Source organism: Dermochelys coriacea, chromosome 6, assembly GCF_009764565.3.
Source record: "Dermochelys coriacea isolate rDerCor1 chromosome 6, rDerCor1.pri.v4, whole genome shotgun sequence".
In the NCBI taxonomy this organism is placed as follows: Eukaryota; Metazoa; Chordata; order Testudines; family Dermochelyidae; genus Dermochelys; species Dermochelys coriacea.
Window position 1 is genome coordinate 83,344,479 of NC_050073.1, and position 20,760 is coordinate 83,365,238.

Sequence of the window (20,760 nt, forward strand, 5' to 3'; positions counted from 1 at the left end):
GAAGTGATCTGTAGCTCACGAAACCTTATACTCAAATAAATTTGTAGTCTCTAAGGTGCCACAAGTACTCCTTTTCTTTTTGAGAATACAGACTAACACAGCTGCTACTTTGTTACCTGCACTGTACACTTTTATCTGCCGGGTAGTCCCAGACATCTAATAATAAGGTTGCAGACTGATTAATCAATTTAATCATCGGTTTAATCCAGGGATCGGCAACCTTTGGCATGCGACCCAACAGGGTTCAGTGGGAGCTGCAATTGGCCGAAGCTGCAGACGCGGCAGGTAAACAAATTGGCCCTGCCCTCCAGGGGCCTTACCCTGGCGGGCTGCATGCCAAAGGTTGCCGATCCCTGGATTAAACCGATGTCAAAAGTCTTCTGTCCTTCTTTCGGTATAGCCGGGCAATACAATATTGGTTTATCCTAATCCTATTACCTCATTATTCATGTACTTGGTGGAACAGGGTAAGATCATGCAGAAATGCCAAAGCACATGGCTTGCAGCGGATTATATGCCCCCAAATCTTCACTATTTCCTACTGAAGTACAATTACAATACATTTTTTTCCAGCTGAGATGCAGAATTTGGGCGTGGAGAGGGGCATATTTGCCCACTGCTGTCACCAGATTGCAACACTGCTTAAACTGGTCAGATCTGGGACATTAGCCATTTGATAGCACCACTTTGGAATACAACATGTTCACTGAACAGCAAGTACTTTTGGTTCTGGGTTCTCACAGTTTATTTTATTACATAACAGCATTTAAAACTTTAACCTAGGAGGATGTATGGAATACATAACCTATAGTTTACATTCCCCTGCAAAAGTTAGGAAGTATGAATTTACACAAAGGTCTTTGTCTAATTTAAAATCAAGGACAAAAGATATTAAACATGGGCACATATGGGTAAACATACTCCGGCCAAATCCATTCTTCCCCACCTACTGCTACTTCTGGGCAAGGATCACAGTAAGTTCACTCCTACATTAACTGAACCAAACTATTAGAGTTGGTTAGTGTCATTTTCTACACCTTTTAATAATATTTATAAACATTGATGTGAACAGAATTATGTTTGGTGAACATGGCTGTTCTTCATGTAAATACCAATATCCACACGCAAAGAATATTTGCCATTTGTTTGTCACCATTCTCCTTTAAGACATCTCAGTCATTAAGTTAGGAGCAGAAACATCCAATTAGAAGCAGAAACAATACCACATGCCTGAGCTGACCACTCACACAGTAGGAATATTGAAAAATCAAAGTAATCATCTCAAGCCATCCAAAGGCTGAAAATTATTCACAAATTGTTTAAATGATTATGAAGAGAAAATACATTTATTAAGAAAAAATCAGTCTGCTTGTAAACATTTCATTGACAAAAGTATTGGATTTGTCAGATAATTTATTTGCAACAAATAATTTGATCAGCACTACTCACAAACAGACATATGGAATCAGATAACTAACAGACAAGCAACAAAGGCTATAATCCTGCAAACTCTTAACACATGCTTAATTTTTCTCCATTGACTTCAGTAAAGTTATTCAAAAGAGTAAAGTTAAGCATTGTAATCATTTGCAAGATTGGGACCAAATTAATATTTTTTCTTTGTGATGGGCCCAAACAGAAATTTCAGATCCAGCAAATCTTCCTGAATTACAGGGAATAAAGACACAAATTTTGTGGTTGTGCCATATAGAATCTCTGCAATTGGCTGAGTGAAACCACAAATCTGAACAATCCTGAATGTTTTCAAAATAGTGATCCAATTTTGTATTTGAATGTAGTTGTTTCTACAGTTGTGTGTGTCTTATAAAAAGCAACTTGTAACATAATATATCAGGCCTTTGTCTAAAAAGTACCATGAAAAAACACAACATTCAACTATTGGCAAAATAATTTGATCCACATATATGTTCAATATTCAAGAACATTTCTTAATACAAAAACCAAACCAAAATGTAGATCATATAAAACTGATAACTGCATGTTCTTAAAAATAGCATTTTTCTTGCTCCAATTGATTGTTATAAAGCATCCATAAAAATAACTCCACAAAGAGCATTTAACATGCTGAATTTTCCAATGATTTTTCATATTAAAGATTGAGATTTTACTTTGTGCAACAGAGCAGACATGGATTGGTCCACTGTTATTCTCAAGAGCATATTTTATTTATTTTCTGAAACATCCATTTATCATTTTAATTATCGGTTTTTGCATTAAAATTATGCACCTTAACCTGACATTGTTAATGCAGAAAACTTATATTTCTTTTATATGCTTTTCTCTGTCTGTCAAAACAAAAAATGCTTATTGGACTATAAAGGCTGTTAACCAGAAAACATTTAAAAATCCATATCATTTTGTTTTAACCGTTGTACCAATAATGTTGTAGCTAATTATCCTAACAGTACTGTATTCCAAATATATTACAAGAGAGGCTACTAAGTCAGCACTGAAGAAATTGCTAATGTGCCTCAGACATCCAAATTAAGATTTGTTGAATGCTCATTTTATATCAACCTGCTGTGAAAATATTACTATACCTGCTGATTTTATGAGGTTGTTTTGGTTTTGTTTTGTTTGTTTTTTTTAAAGGAAGCTTAGGTACAAGGAAGTTAATGCTATAATTTTAAGATATTTAGCAAGTGGCTTAACATTTCAAAGGCAACTAATTAAGCTGACATCTAATTAAGGTCATATTACAATTTATAATTTTAAAACTTTTCAGTTCACAGTTCATCTATTTTTTTCTGCTACATGCTTTTCTTTCCCTCAAAATTAGAAATATCAGTACTTGACTAAAACTCTGCTAAGTCTCTTGAAACCTGTGGTTCAAAAATCTTAATTATCAGGAGGTAAATAAAGAGCATGTTGAAGCAGACCAGAGTTCTAATGAGTTAATGTAAAAAAAAAAAACAACAAAAAAAAAACACCTCATGCAAAAGCAATCTGCATCAAAGCTAGCAGGCTATAACCTGACAGTCATCCATCAAACCAAAAGTCTCCTTAATAAATGCCAATTATAGGGCAAATATGCACAAACGTGGATAGCATAAGCCATGGGATCATTTCCTTCCGAGAAAATTAGTGACCAGCAAAACACCCATGCAGTGTAAACTACCAGACTGCCCTACAGCAAGGCTCACTCCTGATCTGAATACTAACTACTATTATCAGTTCACTCCTTTTTATTTTACTTTATTTTGTGCTGTTGTAAGAGTTTAGAACCACACAGAATTTTGTTTGGGGTTATACAAGTTCTTTCACAATTTGTATAGAAGTCTAACATAACTTTTTAAAAGCCATGACATGCCTATAATGTATACAGAATCTTGACTTCCGCCGTAAGCGAGCCTTTTTCCTAACTTAATCATACTCAAATTTCACCCCTTTTAAAGATCCTGATTCAAAAATGTTCACTCATTCTCCACAGTCCACAAATTTATACCATCTCTTCCTGTGGTTTTATATGTGCATAAATTAAAAAAGAATGGTATTGAATAAAGCCCAAAAACTTGACATTGGTAGGTTTTTCTAAATTTAGATTTAGTTTACTAGGGAAAGTGCTCAATTATATGTTCTTATAAAATTATCTATTTATGTATGTAAAGGATGTTTTGAATCCAAGCTGAAAAAGTTATGATCCCCAAATCTAAAACAAAGGGTAATATTGATACATAGTACAATATGTAGAAAATAAACTCACTGAACAATATTAAATGATTCTTCATTATTAACTATGCTGGACAACTGATTATTTTCAGGCCCTTTTGCAAACATCTTCTGCAAATCGCACTTGACCATACCATGCTTTAGTTTTCCCAACAGCAGATTTGTTGGTTTTATTGTAACTGATAAACAGCACACTGAAAAGTAGCAAGTTGTCTCATATATAATGTTACAGGTCCACATTGTGGCATTTTAGTTAAGCTCCAAAAATAAAGAAACGTCATGTTAATAAGAAAAAAAAACAGCTTTCCAAGTATTAATATTGTATACTAGTGTAATGACAGAGAGAATAAATTTCTTAGATGAAAATGCTCATGTTTGCTATATTTATACAAAATGGATTAGAAAATGCTGCATCAGTCCCCGGTTGATGTCTTACCTAATTGACCTCTAAAGTGAGATCTTCCATCGCACAGGCTGGCCCGTGCTATATTCATTTATTTCCATCTTGCCTGAAATTATGATGAATGGTCTGAGCTCCATTCAATTATTGAAAATGTGCAAAGAAACAGAAACAATGAAACTGGCAAAGTTCTCTGCATTCTTAGGAACAATTTAGGCTAATTAACATAAACTTCTCTCCCATTCATCATACCCCTTTAGAAATATAAACAAACTGTCAGCTCTAACCTAACAAACAGATCACTGAGCTACTTAACACAAATTATTCTTACATGAAAAGCTCCTTCTCAGGCAATATTCTCCTCTAGGGCATCTGGGAAGCTGAGCTATTAAAATTGAAGACATATGTTTTAGTCAAACTTAACTCCCAGATTGTAGTGATCACTGTTGTGACAGTTTTCAGTCAGCATACTGGCTGCTGGCAATGTACTACACATTTAGATGAAATGATGCAACAATAGATCTAAAATGATGCACGCTCATTTATTGTAGTATTGATACTAGGTAATTAACATTCTGCATCTATAAATGAAAGTATTGATTTTTTCGGTAGAGCTCAAATCTTGGATTTTTTGGCTTATAAATTTCGTGTTCCCTTTTCTGCTTAATATAGATAGTTTTAGCACTCATTTCATAGGCTATGGGACTAAGACACTAGCCTGTCAATTTGGATCAAGCAAAAACAGAGGCTATGCTCTGAAGGGGCCAGATAAGGGAGCAGCTCTGGCTTGCCTGCATTCTAGCTAGACTTCTCCATATGTGCTACAGATAAAATGATAGCTTTTCAGGAGGAAGAGCAAAAGAGGAATCTTAACACTCAGAATTCTTCTGAACTGTTGAAAAAATCCCAGTTTTACCTTCAATCTTAAAAGGATAATGAAAATATATTTTTTAATTTATTCAAGTGCATGAGTAATTAAATGTGGATTCCTCCTTCATCTGACTACAAGCCTTTGTATTCAATCCTTTAACTGAGAAATTCTTCATTATTTCAGTAATGGTTCCAAATCCTGCAGAAGGGAGAATGAAATGACCTCTTTTCTACCTCAGAATGCTAGGATTGTGTGTAAAGGCAGTGTAATAGTTCTTTTCAAATCCAGTAACAGTTTATGCTGAGAGAGGCTTTACTAGGAACAGTGTTAACTGCTGCATGCATGAGAGCAAGCATAGAAAGGGAACTTCCAATATCACCTTAAATATGTAGTAGCTACAAGCGCTATTTTCAACAGGGTTATTTTTGTTTGTTTCTTTATTATTTTAATATTTTTTTCCTACTTTAAGTCTTTTCTTCTACTGTATCCATCTTCCCTGGGGTGGTTATATATGCAATGGGAAAACTGAGAATTAAGAAGAGAGACTCTTCAATCACTTCTTCTTTGAACTTTCTGCTTTGCTACTTCTTCATGGGACTAACTCTGTTTTGTTCCGAATTGTTCTAGTCAATTGCTGGGATAGTCTGCTTTGGTGGGAGTGTCTTTTAGAAGGGTTTTGATAGAGGTACAGGAAAGCTGGTATTTAAAGGGGAAGAAAAGGATACATACACTCCCTCTGCCACCATACTTCCCCTTCCGTAATGAAAACATGGGACACATTACTGTAAACAGGATGGACGAAAATCGTTACTTTTTTCTCCAAACCAACGTCCCTCCCACTCACTCTCCCCCTTCCAATGTAACTCTTATGTTCCTTTTTCCTCCTTACCTATATATACTACCAAAATTCATGAACACACACAGCCCATTCTACCGACATGCCCCCACACATTCACCTACCATTAACTCTGAGAACCCAACCCCACCCCCCCTCATCCCAGCAGGTTCAGAACACACTCAACTCCCCTTCCCACCCAATGTTCAGCATCTATTGACAGCTCAGACCCTCCGTCCTGTCGCTAAATTAGGTCTAGTTGAACATTTGCCACTTAAAATGTTTTTCAAATAGAAAAAAAAATGGATGGAAAAATATTCACTTTCCATGGAAAATTTAATGTTTTCATAAAAAGATGAAGAAATATTTCTTTCTGGAACAAAAATATTTCAATTTGGATATGCAGTCACAATGTCTCTTGGGAGTTGTAGTTCACTGGTCTCATGTTCTCCATTCTCCTCTAAGGACTGGGCTCTGTGGTTGAATTACATCTCCCAAGACACCTCTACTCAAAATCTTGATACAGAGACCATGATGCACCATGGGAGATGTAGTCCAGCCAGGGAGCCTAGCCTATGTAGGAGAATTGGAGCATGAGGTACTCATATTAAAACTCCTATTAGACAATACAGCAACATTTCCAAATTGAAATATTTTGATGAAAAAAATCTAAATTTTCCATTGAAAATATTCTTATCAGCCCTACTCAAAATTCTTGCTGGCTCAACTCACCCCCCGCCCCAACCCTTATACTTACCAAAAACCAAAAAACACACTTCTCTAGACTCAAAAGTTTTTCCCTCCTGCCAGCCCCTCTTTCCCCCAAAACAAGAGCAAAGACAGCACAAGGAATGGAGCAGTGATCGAAGGGAGCATGTACAGTTAGCTCCATACCTTGTTTCTGTGGAATTAAATTGAATTAGCCCCTCACAAGCCTGCATTCCCTGCTCTGTGGCCTAAAAAGCATATAATGTAGTGAGTTGGGTTGACACCAGGATTACAACCACTGGAATCAACATGGGCAGAAGAAGCTACAAGCCCTCCAGGTATCCCCCAGTGGCAGCATATGGAGCTACACCCAATACAATAGCCACATTAGATACTACAATGTCTATAATGTGACTGTTAACTAGAACATAATATTTGGGACTGAATCCCAACAGTCTCTAATTAATAGCCCACCCTAGGATATAGGGAGGCAGGGAGATACTGAAGACTGAGAATCAGCTTGTTACCTCAAGAATGGTTACACTATATCCATATATGTTTTGTGTCAGGTTGGTACAGTATGTCATGGTATTATTGGGGCGTACTGGGGCTTTTGAGGCCCCCGTTGGAGGCCTCCCAGTCCTACCATACTCTGTCCCAGAATAGGAGCAGTAAAGGTGGGTCCTCTAGGACTGCCTAGAAAGGCTGCAGGGAAACGGCCAATCAGAGCCCAGTAGGCTCAGTTAAAAGGAGGGCTTGAACAGGTCAGTTGCTGGCTGGGACCAGAAGAATGAAGGTGGACTAAAAGGCTGTGAAATTCCACAAGTAAAGAGACTGAGAAAAAACCCTGCTCAAGCAGGGACAGGACTGGGAAGCTCTCCAGGCAAAGAGGCCTGAGAGAAGACTCTGAGATATCAGGACTGGGAAGCTCTCCAGGCAAGGAGGCCTGGGAGAGACCCTGCTCAAACAGGGAACAGACAGATAAACAAAGAAGGTGATGGAACAGAGTGGGAGGCAGCCCAGGAGATGCAGTAGTAATTAAAGAAAGCAACACGTGGCTGCTATTTGTAGGGTCCCCGGGTTGGGACCTGGAAAAGTGGACAGGCCTAGGTCCCCACAAAACAGAGTGGCCAAAGCCCTGAGAAGATGATGTTGTTGAGAAGCCCAAGAAAGCTAGGATTTAAAGGGGCTCAAGGACGGAGCTGAAGACGATGCAGAGAGCAAACCATCTGTTGAACTTTGTTACTCCCAGAAGGGGACTGAACTTGAAGGAGTGAGCAGGCTGGAGAGCTGGGGCAATAAGAATTAATGAAGGCAAGGAGTCCCCAGGGAGAAAGCCCTAGGTGCACTGCTCTATACCAGGACAGGCATGGACTTAAAGCTAGCCCAGAAGAGGCTGAGGACTGAGTCCAGAGACAAGGCTAAAGACATTACCAAGGGCACAAGGACAGGCCCTGTTGGACCTTTTACCCCAGAACGGGTTCGTTCATGCATTTGACTGCATGACTTAGCTGGAGGCTGCGCCACTGAAGACCTGCCTAACAAGGGCAACAGTTGACAAGAGGTGAGCGTGCACCTGGCTTTGGTACATCTGGCTTTGGAAACAGTGGTATGGTTTGTGCTACATGGGCACAATCAATTCGCCAAAAAGCATGTTTCACGATTCACTTTTTAATATTTATTTCACAGTGTAATGTGGTATATAAACCCCACGCTGGAACTGAAGAAGTTCAAAGGAGAAACTCTGGGTCAAGGCCAACCCTCCCATCCACACCTGCAGAGAATGCTCGAGCTGCAGGTCGAGCTTAAAGGGAATCATCTAGGGCAAAGAAAGAGAGAGACCTACCCTGCAAGCTCCTGCCTGCTGAGCCCAGAGGGTCTGAAGGTTCAGTTATTCTTTTTCTTTACTACTTTCTTTACTACTTTGTATCAAACTGTAAGACTTTGGCAGGAGAGTAGGTAGTAGAAGGCGGCCAAGGGAGGCAGCCTTAAGACACTCCTGGGTGCTGGACATGGTTGCCTCTTACAGTGTCCTGGGCTGGAGCCCAGTAGAGTAGGAGGGCCTAGGCTCCCTACCAACCCCCGAAGTTACCCTTCATTTCCAGATTTCTCCTTGGTGAAGCAAGGGCAGGGTAAAGACTTTGAAAACTGTGTGGCTGGGGGACTGGACACCTGCAGGGGTCAATAAATGGACTGATAATCCCCCCCCAGTGGTCAGGGTGTGGGACCCCATATCTTCTTGGGGATTCTGTTACTACAGAGAGGATTACAGATAATTGATTACCTGACCGGAGGATTGAGTCAACACCCACCAAAAGGCAGGCTACCATAGCATGTGACAATGGCCAGTGAGAGACACTGGAGGTGGGACATGTAGAAACTTAGTAGCCTAACCATTAGGTGATGCTGCCAGTGAGCACTGTCCATCACACACAATATCAGCACTTTAGGCAGTGCACCCTGTCCAGAGGGTTAATTTCCCCTCAATGGGATAGAATTATTGGGGGTGCCTACTGGAATTTCAGAAAATGCAAAGGTCAACTGCTGAGGGTATCACCCTTTCCTGAAAATTAGGCATCAATCTACCTTCTGTGCCAAAAGGATGTTGAATTTGCAAGGAGGCCAGAGCCTTTGTAGCAAGTTTCTGGGACTTTTTTGTCTAGTGTCCTATGTGGACTGAATAAAGAATTAAGTTTAAGTCATCTCGTTAATCCTGGAACATGTTAGGATACTCTGGATTCAATCAAAGAAAGGATGGGGTGAAGTGGGAGAGGCCAGTGATAACCCAGAGATGCTGTGGCAGTCCCTTCATTCACTGCTGCCAGGACAGATTTATGACATCAAAACAACTCCTAAAGGCAGTTTTAAGAAGACATGGCCACTGAGCCACAAGTTCTAATGTTTGTTCCTCATTGCCCCCTTCCATTTGCAAAATATGTTTATCTTAAAATTCAGTTCTTTCACTGGTCTCTGGATTGTGCACTATCAGCATTGTTTAAAGTTTTTCAACTTTTTTTTTTTACATGACTGTGGCTCTTCTGTTTTGTCGTTGTTTTTAATCTTCTGCAGATGCCCAGCACAGAATAGGGTAGGTTGTCCCTATGTACCTCATGTGATTAGACAGATACCTGATATGAATCCAGGCTGGCTGCGTCAGCTACACCCAGTAAGATGATGATTATGTCTTGGTTCCGTATGTATAACTGCCCTACTGCTAGGTTTCTTTTACACAAATACTCACATAACTAACCTGTCAGGGGATCTGGATCTGAGACAATTATACCAGCATAATCCAATGAAACATTTAATACTAAGAATACTAGAGGGTTGCACACGTCGTTGATTCTGTAGGCCAAGTACATTGGACACACCAGGAGCTCCTTGCATTACTTCATTCCACCTCCTCCCTCCACAGCACTCTGCATACCACCCTCTCATCCCCCTCTATTTCAGGTGTTAATGACTCCAATAAGAGGTTCTTTGATCTATAGAAAATTACACAGGCAGATGGAATTGCTGGCTCTGGTAACCAGATGTCAGGGGCTATGTGCCCCCCAAATCCCTCTTTTCGTTTTTGTCCATCAATCAGTAGGGTTCTTCCCACTAGTGCCTAGAACATCCCTTTAAATTTGGTAGTTCATCTTGTATGGCATTCAAGTTATCGCATTACAGAAGGACGGACAGAGAAATCCCATTGCGTTGAGTGTTAGATATTGCTTTGCTCTGCCAACCAGTTTATGAAACAAGATTACATTGAAACTCTTCCAAATTAACTGAATATTTGCTCAGAAAATGTTTTCTTTAATTAAATATGTTAGTAGGCTTTTATAATGCTTTGCATGAAAAGGTATTATTTGTAAAAAATCAAGACTGCAAGTATGTATATAACATGGTATATTGCCAGTGTTCTCAAAATGTTGTAGGCGATATAAGACATCTCCAGGGGGCTACATGGGAGAAATTATGTAATGATGGATTTTATTTATTAATAATTTTATTTATTGCATTTTCATAATAGGCTCAGTGGTAATTTGTTATATAAAATATGATAGTTAATTTACTTTGGGATGGACCAATGAACACACAGATACAAAGCTTCTGATGTACAGAGCCTTCACCTCCAATCACTGTACAGCTCAGGTTCAGTTACCCAGCAATTGTCCAGTCTACCTGAGCTCAGAACTTAGGGGTCTTTTTTGGTTGTACACTTCGCACTATAACTATATCTTTACATAACAGTGAAATATGGACAGATGGCTAAAGACAGGTAGTGTTAAGAACACACAAAGTATCAGTGATAAAACGAAAAGTGATGAAATTTGTCGTTAGTGCAAGTGCACTTGCTGAAATTGCTGGTGAGACAATGACTATTGACTCAACATGTGGCTCTCAACGTATGAAGCGAAACATTGACACCAGGGACAAAACAGGATCTATCTCAAACAGACATAAACATGATGGAAACTACAACAAAAAGGGATTTTCTTAGACTGGCGACAGTGAATACACTCAGCCACAGCATGTGTTATATGGTGAAGTCCTGTCGACTAACAGCCTAAAATCATCTCTTCTATGCAGACACTTGGAAAAAAAAACATGAACACAAGGACAAACCAGCAGAATTTTTCAAGCAGATGTAGGTGCGGATAATGGTGAGCAAGAAAGTTTTGTGCTCTGCTGCTGACAACATTAAGGCCCTTGAAGCATCATACGTAGTGAGTTACAGAGTTGGAAAATCAGGAAAACCTCCCACCATAGCAGAGGAATTAATATTACCTGTGGCTGCAGACATAGTAAGCACTATGCTTGGAGACAAGGTCCAAAAATTAATTCAGTCATTATCAAACAACACAGTGTTGCATCAAATTGATGACATGGCCAATGATATCCTAACTCAGTTAGTGAACTGTGTCACTAGCAGCCAGTAATTTGCTCTGCAGTTGGATGAATCCACAGACCTGGTAGGCTTAGTTCACCTGCTGGTATACGTACAGTACATTTACGAAGGTACAATATAGGAAGACATTTTTTGTTTTGCCAGTCACTGCCTACCAGAACAGCAGCAGAGGAGATTTTCCAGTTGCTTGACAGCTTCAAAAATCACTGGTCACGATGTATTGGCATCTGCACCAATAGAGTAAAGCCAATGACTGGTAGGAATAGTGGAGTAGTGACAACTTGAAGGTGTTGGACAATGCTGTGAAGATGTTAAGCTTTATTAAAGCTCAACCCACTCCAGGGAAGATGGATATAGTAGAAGAAAAGACTTAAAGTAGGAAAAAATAGATTAAAACAAACAAACAAACAAACAAAAACAACCCTGTTGAAAATAGCGCCTGTAGCTACTACATATTTAATTCCACTCTATGTAATGAGATGCGAATGCTCCACACAGAGATTTGATGGCTGTTGCCTAGGCCTGGAAGCGACCAAAATTTTCTGTGATCTTTCTTGTATGGCAACCAACTATCACTAAGTTCAGCATGCCTGGGTGGCAAGATAGACTGGAATGTCCATGGGGACTAGTCTGTGACTCCATGGTAAGACTGTTATAGTGCTTCAGGAGGTCACATTTGTTACCGGGTTGGTGAAATTTAATTATAGAAAACACAATCAGTTTGGGGTGTCTGCCATGCCTTTTGACAATCTGCTCTGAGGTTGGCACTCTCAGTTGTGAACTACTCCAGACACTGACAACTGGCATAGTTGGGAGGATTCACATGCCACGTGTCAATTGGGTTTATAGATTATAACCCCAGCACCGTTAAAAGTTTAAATTAGATATTGAGAGTTTTTAAAGGTTAAAGATTAGACACAATGAGTGAACCACTCCAGACAGCTTTCAGAGTAGCAGCCGTGTTAGTCTGTATTCGCAAAAAGAAAAGGAGTACTTGTGGCACCTTAGAGACTAACAAATTTATTTGAGCATAAGCTTTCGTGAGCTACAGCTCACTTCATCGGATGCATTCGGTGGAAAATACAGTGGGGAGATTTATATACACACACAGAGAACATGAAACAATGGGTTTTATCATACACACTGTAAGGAGAGTGATCACTTAAGATGAGCCATCACCATCAGCGGGGGGGGGGAGGAGGAGGAAAACCTTTCATGGTGACAAGCAAGGTGGGCCATTTCCAGCAGTTAACAAGAACGTCTGAGGAACAGTGGGAAGTGGGGGGGGGGGGGGAGAAATAACATGGGGAAATAGTATAGTATATCCAACTATACTCTTAACCCAACAGAAGAATCTGTCCTATCTCGGGGCCTCTCCTTTTGCCCCTCCACCCCCACGAACATGATACAGTTCTATGGTGACCAAGAATCCTATTTTTGATGTCTCCGACTCAAGGAATATTTCCAGCACACCTCTGACCAACATATTAACCCACAGAGTTACCTACCAGACCTACCAACACTACAAAAAGAAGGATTCTGGGTGGACTCCTCCTCAAGGTCGAAACAACAGACTGGACTTCTACATAGAGTGCTTCCGCTGACGTGCACGGGCTGAAATTGTGGAAAAGCAGCATCACTTGTCCCATAACCTCATTCGTGCAGAACACAATGCCATCCACAGCCTCAGAAACAACTCTGACATCATAATCAAAAAGGCTGACAAAGGAGGTGCTGTCGTCATCACGAATATGTCGGAATATGAACAAGAGGCTACTAGGCAGCTCTCCAACACCACTTTCTACAAGCCATTACCCTCTGATCCCACTGAGGGTTACCAAAAGAAACTACAGCGTTTGCTCAAGAAACTCCCTGAAAAAGCATAACAACAAATCCGTACCCACACCCCTGGAACCCCGACCTGGGGTATTCTATCTGCTACCCAAGATCCATAAACCTGGAAATCCTGGACGCCCAATCATCTCAGGCATTGGCACCCTGACAGCAGGATTGTCTGGCTATGTAGACTCCCTCCTCAGGCCCTACATTACCAGCACCCCCAGCTATCTTCGAGACACCACTGACTTCCTGAGGAAACTACAGTCCGTTGGTGATCTTCCTAAAAACACCATCCTAGCCACTATGGATGTAGAAGCCCTCTACACCAACATTCCACACAAAGATGGGCTACAAGCCGTCAGGAACAGTATCCCCGATAATGTCACGGCTAACCTGATGGCTAAACATTGTGACTTTGTCCTCACCCATAACTATTTCACAGTTGGGGACAATGTATACCTTCAAGTCAGTGGCACTGCGATGGGTACCCGCATGGCCCCACAGTATGCCAACATTTTTATGGCTGACTTAGAACAATGCTTCCTCAGCTCTCTTCCCCTAGTGCCCCTATCTACTTGCGCTACATTGATGACATCTTCATCATCTGGACCCATGGAAAAGAAGCCCTTGAGGAATTCCACCATGATTTCAACAATTTCCATCCCACCATCAACCTCAGCCTGGACCAGTCCACACAAGAGATCCACTTCCTGGACATTACGGTGCTAATAAGCAATGGTCACATAAACACCACCCTATATCGGAAACCTACTGACCGCTATTCCTACCTAAATGCCTCTAGCTTTCATCCAGATTACACCACACATTCCATTGTCTACAGCCAAGCTCTACGATATAACCGCATTTGCTCCAACCCCTCAGACAGAGATAAACACCTACAAGATTTCTATCATGCATTCTTACAACTACAATACCCACCTGCTGAAGTGAAGAAACAGACTGACAGTGCCAGAAGAGTACCCAGAAGTCACCTACTACAGGACAGGCCCAACACAGAAAATAACAGAACGCCACTAACCATCACCTTCAGCCCCCAACTAAAACCTCTCCAATGCATCATCAAGGATCTACAACTTATCCTGAAGGACGACCCATCACTCTAACAGATCTTGGGAGACAGGCCAGTCCTTGCTTACAGACAGCCCCCCCAACCTGAAGCAAATACTCATCAGCAACCACACACCACACAACAGAACCACTAACCCAGGAACCTATCCTTGCAACAAAGCCCATTGCCAACTCTGCCCACATATCTATTCAGGGGACACCATCATAGGGCCTAATCACATCAGCCACACTAGCAGAGGCCCGTTCACCTGCGCATCTACCGATGTGATATATGCCATCATGTGCCAGCAATGCCCCTCTGCCATGTACATTGGTCAAACTGGACAGTCTCTATGTAAAAGAATAAATGGACACAAATCAGACGCCAAGAATTATAACATTCAAAAACCAGTCGGAGAACATTTCAATCTCTCCGGTCATTCGATTACAGACCTGAGAGTGGCTATCCTTCAACAAAAAACTTCAAAAACAGACTCCAGCGAGAGACTGCTGAATTGGAATTAATTTGCAAACTGGATACAATTAACTTAGGCTTGAATAGAGACTGGAAGTGGATGAGTCATTACAGAAAGTAAAACTATTTCCCCATGTTATTTCTCCCCCCCCCACTGTTCCTCAGATATTCTTGTTAACTGCTGGAAATGGCCCAACTTGCTTGTCACCATGAAAGGTTTTCCTCCTTTCCCTCCCCTCCTGCTGGTGATGGCTCATCTTAAGTGATCACTCTCCTTTCAGTGTGTATGATAAAACCCATTGTTTCATGTTCTCTGTGTGTGTATATAAATCTCCCCCCCTGTATTTTCCACCGAATGCGTCCGATGAAGTGAGCTGTAGCTCACGAAAGCCTATGCTCAAATAAATTTGTTAGTCTCTAAGGTGCCACAAGTACTCCTTTTCTTACTCCACACAGCATGACAGAAGCAGAAGTTTCTGAAAAACCAATGGAGTTGTTCCAGTCTTACAGTAAGGATACTACCCTCCAATAGTGAATTAGTGGCCATGTCCCAGGCCTGGGCTACCCTGGGGGTGAGTTCGAACTAAGATACACAACTTCAGCTACGCTATTCGCGTAGCTGAAGTCGAAGTATCTTAGTTCAACTTACCTGGCCATCCTCACAGCGGCGAGTCGACCACTGCGGCTCCCCCATCGACTCCACTTACTCTTCCTGCCGAGGTCGAGTACAGGCGTTGATTCGGGGATCGATTTATCGCATCTAGACGAGACGCGATAAATTGATCCCCAATAGCTCGATCATTACCCGCCAATCTGGCAGGCAGTGAAGATGTACCCCTAGAAAGGGAAAGTCATACAACAGAAGATAAAAAGCCAAAGGCGTAATTTTCGAAGATGGGATGGATTGGATGGATTATGTATTTTTAGTAGGGTGGACTATTATAGTCAAAGCATCATTTCAATTTTTTTTCATTGGAAGCAAGGAAGATTTTCCTTCCTGCTTAATATTTAGGATAATTATTAGATTTTTTTTTTTTTTTTTTACAATTTATAGTTTTAAAAACAGTTTATTATTTGACCAGAATTATATTTGCAACAAGACCAGAAGCATTTGATAATGAAACATTTGCACTGAAATAGCTTTTGACTTCTCATTACTCTAATCCTAACATGTCTAGTTTGACCATCATTTGTTACCATTTAATAATTTGATTTGGAGTAACAGTACCATTCATTAGGAGGAAGCTAAGCAAAAAACACTCCAAGTTGGAAAGCCTGGCTAAATGTGACAACTTCCTAACAGTTAAATCTATAGTCTGTGAAATAGGTTCACAAGTAAGTGGTGAAAGCCCCACTACTTGGGACATTTAAAAAACACTTATAAAATGTATTAAAAGGAACAATCCTGCATGGGCAGGGATATGGACTAATAGGTCATTTCCATCTCTAACTTCTATGACTGAATAGTACTATTAAAAAGTTCACTACCACTCTTCTTAATAAGGGTTTTTCAACATTAGTCACATGGTTACACACCAAGACATCAAACCATCAGCTAAAGTAGAATAGAGAAGCATACAAAGTACTTTTGTTTTAAATCACTTGGTCATTGAAAGAACAAAGCATATGGACAAGAAAAGTTCTTCTTAGGGCATAAGGAAGACAAATGGTTCGTTGGGTTACCTGTGCCACAAGAAGAAAATATAAAATGGATTATAAATTGCATTAGACAAAAAAAGCACCAGAGTTTTCCAGTATGGTGCTGACGCAAGACAGAGAATAGGTCAATAGTAGTCTTCACATGCCAGGAGTGGAGAAGAGCTACCAGAAACTTTCCTAGGTTTATCTAGCTTTCACAAGGGCAGCAATACACTACAGTCTGCATCCAGTCTCTTCTACCTCCTGCTCCCTGCTGGTGGAGGGATCCCCTGTGTAATATCTCTCTTCCTCTTATTGGGACAAATAATTAAACAAAATAATTTAAAAATATTTGTAACAACATCATACAAGAGGCTGTTCTTACAAAGCTCAATATACAGACTATCCAGCCAGTTAAAGACACTTACTATTGCTGTTTCAGAGTAGCAGCCATGTTAGTCTATATTCGCAAAAAGAAAAGGCGTACTCGTGGCACCTTAGAGACTAACAAATTTATTAGAGCATAATCTTTCGTGAGCTACAGCTCACTTCATCGGATGCATTTGGTGGAAACTGATGAAGTGAGCTGTAGCTCATGAAAGCTTATGCTCTAATAAATTTGTTAGTCTCTAAGGTGTCACAAGTACTCCTTTTCTTTTTACTATTGCTGTGTAAAAGGTAATTGTTGTGTGATGTACTAATCTTCATGATTCCAAAAATATGGATAAAGCTTTAGAACAACCTTTTCCTATTTTCTATATTTGACAAAGAGAATATGAAGCTCTGTCTCTGGATTATGGAAAAATACTTTACATAACACAGTTTATAGATGCCAGCTTCACTATTGTTAGACCTAAGGAGCTTTCAGAGCATTCAAGGCTTTCTATTGGAGGTAGGCTTGAGCTGGAAAATTCACATCTATTTTGGGTTTCAATCTTTTATTATCCTCAGTGTTAGCATACTCAGATTTGGAGTTCCTAGTCATGGCCATAGAAGCACATATAGCTCTAGTAGAGCTCTCTTTGGCTGAACACTCCCCAAACTGTTGTATTGGGGGTCCTCCTCACTGGGTCCAAGTGCTTTAAGCCTTTTGTGTCAGAACAGGGTCCCAGTGGCTGGGTCTCTAGGCAAACGTTTGATGTGTACATCTTCTGTATATTACCCCTCTTGAGAGCTGGGACCCCATGGTCCAACTGCCTATCCCTTCGACCAGTTTTAACCCCAGAGACTTCCCCATAAACACACCCTCTCCCAGAACTTCAGCCATGTAGACACTCTTAGTTTGCATTTTGTCTTCAGGTCCACATGACAGAGAGCCAACAAAACAGACTTTTACAAGATTCTAAAACATCATTACCCTTTACTTAGTTAATGTAAGAGATACACATATCTATAAAAAAATAAACACACCCATATGTTTTCCTGCCTTAGATTCCCTCACCAATCTGGACGTTCTTTGGGCTTGGGCAGAGCCTACTGGTGTGTTCTGGATCCTTCCCCTGCAGCTTACAGCTTCTCCTCAGAATGATGGAGCCTTTTCTAGGTCTGCTAGTTTTCTCTGATCTTGGTTAGTCATACAGTTAAACTAGACCCACTTGCTACAAGAGTATGTCTGCCTCTTCCTTGTTCCTGTCCAAAACTTCCTGTCCCTCCAAAAGCCTTCCCCATTGTTGCTTCTGAGTCCTTTTTAAACCCCTGATTTCCCACCTCTGACCTGTTTGGGACTGTTCCACTCTCCAGTTCTCCCTCTCTGAAGACAAGTTGAAGGAACTAGCTTCTCTCAGCTCCAGCTAACCACCTTAGCATACTCATTGTCTGGTCACAGCACAGTCATTAAGGTTAATGACTCTCCATTGTCCCTTGTCTGGGACATATGTGCTACTGCCCCTCTGAGCAAATAGTGGAATCCACATAGAGGCATTCTGTGAGATAATAATTTCACAATGACTTCATAACATCAATGAGAATTCATAAATTGTAGATAGTCAAATTTCACAAGTGGTCACAACTCCATCTCTACCCCTTACAGTTTCCAATCTTTATAATTTATACAGTACAAACCATAAGTGCTTCAGTATTAACTGGAAAAAAGAAAAGGAGTACTTGTGGCACCTTAGAGACTAACAAATTTATTAGAGCATAAGCTTTCGTGAGCTTAACCTGGAAATTAACAATATTTCTACTATTTTCTTAAACACATGGAAAAAATACAACTCTAACCTAATTCCACCATAAAATACTCTCTTCTAATACATTTATTGTATGTCCTTGCCAGTGGAAACAAACGTACATTATGAATTACACTCTAGAAGACACAATGTACTATGCTGGATCTATTTCAAATAATCTATTTTATAGCTCTAAAGATAAAATTCTTGCTGTAAAATCACATTGACTAGAATTTTATTTAGAACCATCAAAATAAAGTAAGTATTCCATTTTTCACATAATATGGAAAAGAAAAACTATAAAACTGTAAATTATATATATACACCTTTCACTAAAGAAAATAAAATGCACACAAAACAAGTTTCTCAAGAAGATATACTTGCAAATGTTAATGGCTCAGACTCATAAATACCTATAATAACCCAGCCTAATGCTAGTATATATTATTAAGATCATATTCAGGGAAAACATCAGAGAAGCAAAAGGCAGAGAAGGAAAGAATAAAACTTATGTTTTTAAAATCTGTGAATCAAATTCTGCCCCTACAATAGGATTGCATGAGTGTAACTGAGAGCAGAGGGCCAAATTCTTTTTGCTTTACTTAATAAAGCAGCCCCCTGAAGTAAACTGGACTACTTCCATAAGAAATAGAATGGGATTTATTCCAAAATTTGTCCCACAGTGTCTTTAGGACTCAATCTGTAACCTTTTAGTCAACTGAGTAAGGGGCGGCATGATAAGAGTCCTTTATTTATAAGCGTGCTCCAAAAATTGGTGGAGGATTGTAAAGTTATTTTTTAAGAATTTAAACAAGAACCAAGTGTGATAGGGCTTTAAGTATGTAATAATTTATTTAATTTATTATGCTTCTTTATTGTGTGTATCATGATTATTTCTTGAACCACAATGTCTGATTTAATGTGAGACCATGTTTTCTAAAAATCTCTTCAATACTTGGGGAAAACATAGTTAACAATCCCATATTGTTATATAAGAGCGTTTTTGTGGGCACATCAGGTTACATCTTCAGACTTGTTTAATCATCCTCTGGAGAGCAACAGCACATTTCCTGTCTACTTCTATTACCTGATGCTGTGTCCTAAGAAAGCACTGCAATGAGGCAAAAAGCAACTTCTGAACTACAAAAAACATTTAAAAATGCAAAGAAAAAATGGAAGCAACAGAGTTGTGAAGGAACAACTCACACTGAAAACTAGAAACTTAGCCTTGAGCATTACAAGTTTATTCTACATGCAAAATAACGTTTCGTAATGTTTGCCTGTTTAATATACAGCATGATAAAAATCTCACATATGTAAGGAACTTACATATAGATAGTTTTTAGTTAGTATTAAAAGCTGTTAGTATCTACACAGTACAAGACTGTTTAAAATTAGTCATATTTTCAGCTGCAGATAGAGCAAGTAAAGCCACAAAGAAACACCTACTGCACACACAGAATTGCATGTTTACATGAGCACCTAACTGATCATATGCAGGAATCTTTGTGTGCGCAAAGGTGTGGTTTCCCACAAATATGTGTGTAGGAATTTTCATATAGTCCTGTTGCACTATCAATCCTCAAAACCCCAACGGAACGATATGTCTCACTACAAAACTATAGGTTTCCCATTCCTCCATATGAATCTAGAAATGCTAATTAGCGTTTTAAAGGGATTGTTCTCCTGTTTACATCCCCATATTTGATATACCGGTAGTTCAAAAAAAATGTATAATCTTATGTGAAGAAGTTTATCCAGCATTTAAGGCACATCATACAGCAGAGATAGAGTTAAGATTGGAAGGATTAGATTTTTACTGGCAAGTGTTGATTTCACAGTACACACGAACCTAGGAAAAAATATTTCCATCTATGATAATCAAAATGTATAGATAGGCAAAGTAAGAAAAATGCTACTTGAGAACTTACTAGAGTTTGATTTAAGGATATTTATTTTGTCTTTTAATGATTATAAAGCTTTAACTTTTTGAATTACTGAATGTCTGCTAAAAGAAAAGGAGTACTTGTGGCACCTTAGAGCCTAACAAATTTATTTGAGCATAAGCTTTTGTGAGCTACAGCATCCGATGAAAAGTACTCCTTTTCTTTTTGCGAATACAGACTAACACGATTGCTACTCTGAAACCTGAATGTCTGCTGTCATTCAAT

At 39.7% G+C, this 20,760-nt stretch overlaps 1 protein-coding gene across 18 annotated transcripts in view; it reads right to left on the reverse strand.

Annotated features, from left to right (window-relative positions):
• SLC25A21 (solute carrier family 25 member 21) overlaps positions 1 to 20,760 on the reverse strand; it is a 376,779-nt gene that overhangs the window by 307,405 nt on the left and 48,614 nt on the right. For 2 of the 18 annotated variants that reach the window (XM_043516965.1, XM_043516959.1), the window contains exon 1: positions 4,422 to 4,509. The exons of 14 other annotated variants lie outside the window; for them this stretch is intronic. In XM_043516965.1, the coding sequence (XP_043372900.1) occupies positions 4,422 to 4,494 (73 nt within the window). In that variant the 5' untranslated portion in view covers positions 4,495 to 4,509. Of the gene's footprint in view, positions 1 to 4,421; positions 4,510 to 20,760 lie in introns of those variants that run through there. 2 more of the 18 variants (XM_043516963.1, XM_043516958.1) reach the window with 1 other exon arrangement.